The 7,213-nt window shown below is 40.2% G+C and overlaps 1 protein-coding gene across 1 annotated transcript; it reads right to left on the reverse strand.

Annotated features, from left to right (window-relative positions):
* Positions 1-1,081: 1,081 nt before the first annotated feature.
* LOC141760264 (beta-1,3-galactosyl-O-glycosyl-glycoprotein beta-1,6-N-acetylglucosaminyltransferase 3-like) lies at positions 1,082-2,414 on the reverse strand. The gene has a single exon (XM_074622926.1). It carries the CDS (start codon positions 2,412-2,414, stop codon positions 1,125-1,127), a length of 1,290 nt encoding a protein of 429 aa, XP_074479027.1. The 3' UTR covers positions 1,082-1,124.
* Positions 2,415-7,213: the final 4,799 nt, after the last annotated feature.

Here is a 7,213-nt window from a genome sequence, read left to right on the forward strand (position 1 = left end):
AAACTTACCAACAGCCTCAGAGTCAATTTGCATGTGGACAAAAAACAGAAGTACCTGTACTCAGTACCAGTGAGAACCGACCCATTTCAGGCACTGATTACAAAAATAAAACTCACTTATACATGTAATGCAACATTGTTCTGAGATTACTAGATGACATGATGAAAAAAAAAATTGTTTTTACTTGCTAGTTTAGAAAAATATTGGCTAAATGACTAGTGCTCCTGACAACAAGGCAAAACTGAGCATGGCTCACATACCCCCGCTCACTGCTTGACCCCTACTAAAGTAGGGCCAAAGGTTTTGCCCGTTTGGAACTAATGGAATTACAGTTTTTTGGCGAAATTTCAAAAATGTGGGGCACCCTGGACTTCTAAACCCCAAAAGACACAACGAGACCACACTATAAACCATCATACCAAATTTGAAATTCCTAAGTTAAATAGTTTCCGAATTCTGCTACGGAAACAAAATGACATAGCAAGATACATAATAATATCTGGACAGTAAATACAAATGCACAGAATATTATAAATTATAGATCATAATAACATACTGACAACAACATTAAAAGCCACAGACTTAAAATAAAATCCCATTACAAGATATTTTGAGAATAAGAAGTATGTAATGCCATTTCAATAGAAAATCTTTATATAGTATATATAGTGACCAAACACCAAGTATGTTTGAAAAGATTCAGATAATAATCTCCAAATTGCTATTGATGTCATTTTTTTTTCCTTTGTCTCTTCCGCTTAGAATCCACTAGATGGCACCACAAATACAGATCTCATTGAAATCAGAAAGAAAAGAATATTATAAGAAATGACATAGCAAGATACATATCAATATATTGACAATAGATTAAAATGCCCTGAATTTTATAAATTACAATACAATTACAATAACAATATACTGACAACATTAAAAGCCACAGACCTAAAAAAAAATCCCATTACAAGATATTTTGAAAATAAAGAATAAGAAATATTTAAAGCCATTTCAATAGAAAATCTTGACAATATAATAATCAATGAATATGGTTTCTATCATATTTACCTGTTTAAGTACCAAGTGTTTCCTTAGTACATCATATTTTACATTTGAAATAATTACAAGCTTTACAACGTGGTGGAATATTGATCTGTTAGCAGTGGGTCATGGCCTAAAGCTTTGTGATACAGGACTGACTCCAGACATCTGATAGCAACATCATCAACCAGAGGATCAAACTTATTTGCAAAGAGATGATGTTGTCTCATGAGCCACGGGAGGTCACCAGCTCCATACACACAAATTGCTCTTCTGTAAATACCAGTGCAGGGATAGTACGGGGCTCCGTGTTTCACATCTCCTGTTAAATAGCTCCACTTCACCACACGAGCGATGGCCAGCATGTCTGATGTATCGTACTTGGAGTGGGCTGGTGTTGATCCGGGAACAGAGGGCATCCTCTGTAGAGTGGCCCACAAGTGCTCCTCAGGGCAGTGTGTGTCCCTCTCCCACTCCAGAAGCTGCTGAACCTCTTTGTCCTGCATTACATGTTCCATAAAGGCTCTCGTGACCACAATGTAAGCATTTCCTTGAAACATGGGGCTGCTAATGGGTGGGGGACTTTTCTTCACATCTGTCCTGGTGACAGCTGTTTTAGTCACATCGTAATGATACTGCCAACGGCCTTTCTTGTAGTCATTGGTGGCCTCAGTCTCCATGCTGTTTCTCCCGTTGAGGGCCTTCAGAGCCTGAACAATCTCTCCATTGGTTTTGATGGGGAAGTCTGTCCCGCAGGTGTTTAGCAGGTACCTCCACTGGATATGTGAGTTCACCAGGTCTTTTATGCAGTTCAAGTCTGCCTGCACCCGCGACCACGAGGTATATATCACTCTTTCTAACCTGCTGGCTATAAACACATTAGGAAAGCAAGAAGTAATTGCCTCCACGGCCTTCTGAAATTCCTTTGGGGATTTCTGGTCCATATGTACACAGTAGATGTTCTGCGGAGTGTAAACAGCTCGTAGAAGTCGCTCGAACATCTCAATCTTCTCATGGATCACCATGGAGTAGGCAATGGGAAAATCCTTCTCCTCTTCACTGAGAGGCTCTGTAAAGAAACCTCTCCTTTCAATGTATGAAGGACAGTCTTGAGTCACGTTAAGGTAGAAGTCCTCAGATAAAAGAGTCTTTCTCTCTCTGGATGTCAGAAGCATTTCTAATTTGTCTTTCTTGCCCTCTACGTCTCCACTGATGAGACCCGAGCAGCCAGGCAGGTCATTAGAGAGCTGCTGTGGTATTCTGAGATCAGGCAATGACGGCCAGTTCAATGCAGTTTTCCAAAGGACAAAAAAAAGGAGCATACCTGTGAGGATAAGACAGGGGATCCTCAACATCTTCAACTGCCTTGTAAAAAACATTTCCTTGCTTGAGGTAACTACAAAGCAGGTGAGCTCATCCTCAGTACAAATTACAGTTTGACAAGTGCCGTATAAATGATCAACTCAGATTCAGTAAGTAGTTGTGTCAAATTAAGGCGTGGAGGGAAAGGTAACTCGCATTTCTGTGGTCAAATTGGCTGACGCTACAACTATAGAGCACCCATATACTGATGTTAATGTTAAATGCATTCAAACGACATTTTTTTGCAGGCATGTTTTTTTCATATATTTTTCATTTGTATTTTATTTTATGCTTGTTTTCTGTATGTGGGGTTGGTATGTTCTCAAATATTGATCATTGCTTTTTATTCTCATTTGGAAATAAAGATGATTTATTAAACCGGTTGATGTTTGAATTCTTTTTTTTTTTTTAAATGATGCTCAAGTCTATCATCTCTAAAAGCTGCACGGATGCTCAACATGCTGATACAGCTCAGATGTGCATTTGAGGAAGATCAGCAGGGTATAATAAACTGACCTTTTGAATCAGTGAGCTGTCCTGTGAAATTGAGTGAGATACTGCACGATCTTAAAAAGTCACGCGTGCAAGGGTGTAATTTACAGGGGACATGTCTTTTTCAGAAGGTTGTACAATTCTTTATTAACCAAATCTAAGGGATGCTTAACAAAAACCTTATAAATAATCCAAAATGTTTATCTTATATTCATGTAATGGCTAGTATATATAATTATTTGATCTGGTTAGACCTCTGCTCAGGTTTAAGGTGGAGCCAAAATATGCCTCATTTCCCAGCCAAGTGTGAGGCATATTCCCAGTGTGTGGGGCCCATTTGGGTAGTAAATGGGCTGAAAAATGGGCCCTATATGGGATTGTCAGCGGGTTCCATAATGGACCAATGTCAATTGCCCACATGGATTAGTACTGGGCTGTTAAGTGACCATATCAAGTTTCAGTTTAAGCCTTATCTCGATGATCAGAGGGTGACAGATGAAATACTCATCGACAGCATGAATGAAGCTGCTAGTGTTGAATCAGAAAGACAATCCAAGCAAAGGAAGAACACAAGCAGCAAAGTCCCAAAAGTAAATGAACTACAGACAGAACGGATCGACGAACCGTGCCCGTGTACGGTACGGAGCGTTCACACTAAAATCAATCGAACTGGATTTTGGGGACAAGTGGACTCGGATCCGGGTCCAGTTCCCTGATGTGAAAGCAGACTTATTTACATATAAAGACTGAAAGTGTTTCTAAAAATGAGCCGCAAACTGAACCAGTCCGACTGTAAACTGATCTCACCAGGAAATGGACACAATAATGAACAATGTGTGTGCGTGTAGGTGTGTAATTAGTGTCTAGGTGTGTGTTGTTGCGTGCTATTTTTGGTATGATGTTCTTCAGAACAGAACTGGTTGAACCATATTTACCAGAAACAAAAAAGACTTTCTGTTCCAGCACGTCATTCATGATTGTCATCACACCTTCACACATTCACTCAGCTGCTAAACTTCACATTAAATGAGGTGTTTTCTGAATGTAGTTTGGTCTGATGCTTCCGTGTTGGCAGTCTGCTGAAACATCGTGGTTAACGTGAGACGAGTCCGACGGCAGCAGTGAGGGTCAGGGTTAGGGTTCAGTGACCTGAAATTCGCCTGAACATTTAGTTCCAGTTAAGTATCGTGGTTATCATTATTAATTATTAATGACATTGTTGTTGTTAACAATTAGCTTTAATGATGCAGAGCGGGCGGGTCGTGATCCACATGCGAACAAACCATCAACATTAACATTCCTGTCCTGATTGGACCAGTCTGACCACATTGCAGAACAGTTAACAATAAACCTTGAGACTGACGGAAACCACCTGGACCTGGACCTGGTCCAAGACCTGGTGCTGGACCTGGTCCAAGACCTGGTGCTGGACCTGGTCCAAGACCTGGTCCTGGACCTGAGTTTCCTTAAACATGTGATCAGTCTAACATATTAAAATATGACACATTTATGTTGGAAATGTGATGAATGGTGGTAATAATATTTTCAATTGATGATTTACATGTGATCTAATTTATTCTGGGTTTAGACTAGATTTAGTTGCCCCAAATTTCTCAGTTATGATGAGGGTCCAGTCCTGAGGACATGTACATGCAATTCATAGTTTTCAGACACGTGACACGCGCCGCTAACTGGAGGGCAAAACAATGGACCAAGATGGCGGCTCACAGTGAATTATCCGTAGCAGGGAAGCACAAGCCTGTCAACTTTCCATCTGTTCAAAGCCACGAATATTTAGATCATCTATCAACATCAGAAAAACGAAGATACGAGCACAAACTACAGGTTTTGGGGACCTGCGATCCATATACAGCACCCGCCGCAGTATTTATTTCACTAAAAACAGCGAAGTCGCTGCCAGAACTCCACTTTGGCGATGTTTACATTTATCTTGTGGAGACTCCCTCACCTTACACGGTCGCCAGGATGAAAGCCTACAAAAGTACGGACAGTTACATGTATTTTCGTTCTGGATGGGTCAATAATGCTGCCGTTTGGGAGGTGAAGGACAAGAAATTCTTCATTGTCAAAGCAAAGGTGAGTTAACTAACGTTAATTTTAGCTTGCTATCTGACGTTGATTCGTGTGTGGTTAGTTTCAGGGTCACTGTAGTCAGCGTTGGTAGGACAGTAGTGACAGGCAGTATTCATTTGGTATGGTTAACACAGTGTCTAATGACATATAAGTCTATTGAAAACTTCTTTTTTCGATGTCAGGTAAACCATTCCTACAGATTAAATGAGCCGCCACTGACAGCCTGGGTTGTTGTGGAGAAGGAGGGACTGGTGCGATTTGGCCACTGCACCTGTATGGCAGGTTTAGGAGAGGTGTGTTCACATGTGGGTGCCATACTCTACGCTTTGCTAGCAGCTGTTAACAAACTGAGTGGCACTGCATGCACAGATGAAGCCTGTGCCTGGAATGAGCCTAGTATGGCAGCCGTAAGGACAGTAGGGTATGCACCAGGGAGCCAGATAGCTTTCACAAAGGCCCAGAGAAAGAGATCTGCTGATGGTTGCGGTGACCTTCCCCCTGCCAAGATTCCACCTCCAACCACAGATGAATGCACAGCATTGTACAATATGCTACGTGTATCAGAAGACACTGAAAGGGAACCTGTCAAAAGCTCCATTTTGTCTGTTGTCCCTGGCCATGCAAAGAGGTACATTCCTCGGGCAGTGCAGCTGAACATCCCCGCATCCCTAAACAAGATGTACAAGCCCCAGTACAGGTCACTGTCACACCAAGAACTGCAGGCAAAGAGTGAAGAGATCTTTACAGAGTTGAGCATAACAGAAGAACAGGTCAGTCAGTAAATATGGTTGAAAACGTGCATATCAGGAATATCACAGGGACAAGTAAATAGGATAGCTCAAGTTCAGAAAACATTTTTTTCCACAGAATTCATTAAAGTTGTCTTTTTCACATTTTCCTTCAATAACATTTAATTAATCACTGTTTTGTTTTGTCACATATCACAAACTTAAATCAACCTTATTCAATTTTAGTGCCGTGTCATACAAAAGGAGACAAGACTACAATCAAAATGTGCCATGTGGTTTGACCAGAAGGCAGGAAGGGTGACTGCGTCAAACATCCGAGCAGCCTGCCACACGGACCCAGACAAACCAGCTGTCTCCTTGCTGAAGAAGCTGTGCTATCCTGTGGCCTTCAAGGACCCAAACAACAACACACCACATTCTCTCAGGTATTCATATCTACTTTTCACTCAATGAAAGCTTCACACAAAAATGTAATAATCAGAATTCCCAAATATAACAAAACCATAAGAGTGACAGGGAGGGTAAGCATGGCAATGCGCACAAACGTTTTTGAATACAGCCTTAAAACACTCTTCTTTCACAGCGTTCAGGCTTTTACAAAAACACTTCTTAAATCTACTGTACATGCAGACCACTAGCACAGCAACACGTTTCGAGTTGCACACTTTTCAGGCAGCAATCTTTGGTGCCTGAAAAAGAGTTGCCTCCTGAAAAGAGTGCAGCTCAAAACAAACTGCCACCGACCCGGGTGATTTATACGTGTAAGAAGTTACAAACAGTCTCTTTAAATGTTTTTTGTATTCCAACAGGAAGTTCATTTGTTTCATTGACAAACTTGACATGAAATCAGTTATTTATCATTAAAAGTATGAATTCATCATTTTTATTGTCATTATTTCACTGATGGAAATAAAAATTCCACAGAGCAGTGACACACTTTTTCTTAATGTTTACCCCAAAGGAACCGGACCCGACTTTGTCGGTGCTCGGGCCCTAATAATAATCATTTGAAGAACAATAGGTCCTCGGACCCGACGTTGTCAGTGCTCGGGCCCTAATTATACAAATTGTCAATATTTGTGTTTTAAATATGGAATGCACCCAGTAATATGTGTAATTTGATTGTAATATGTGTAATTTGATTGTAATGTGATTATATTTTGTATTAATAATCTGAGTCTGTAAAGTAACTATAGTTGTCAGATAAATGTAGAGAAGTAAAAAGTATAATATTTCCCTCTGAGATGTAGTAGAAGTAGAAAGTAGCAGAACATGGAAATACTCAAGTAAAATAGAAGTACCTCAAAATTGTATTTAAGTACTTAGCTACATTCCACCACTGAGTACATTTTATACTGTTGTGTTTTTCAAAGCATTATTTACTCTTCCTGTTGGAATAAAATAATTGTTAATTATTTAACTGCAAAGTAGTAATGTGTTTTTGATACCTTCACTTTGTTTTTGCATTAAATCATACCGGG

Source organism: Sebastes fasciatus, chromosome 22 (genome assembly GCF_043250625.1).
Source record: "Sebastes fasciatus isolate fSebFas1 chromosome 22, fSebFas1.pri, whole genome shotgun sequence".
Classification (NCBI taxonomy): Eukaryota; Metazoa; Chordata; class Actinopteri; order Perciformes; family Sebastidae; genus Sebastes; species Sebastes fasciatus.

Excerpts from the sequence above, each read along its gene's own strand:
- LOC141760264 (XM_074622926.1), bottom strand. The coding sequence starts at position 2,414 with ATGTTTTTTACAAGGCAGTTGAAGATGTTGAGGATCCCCTGTCTTATC.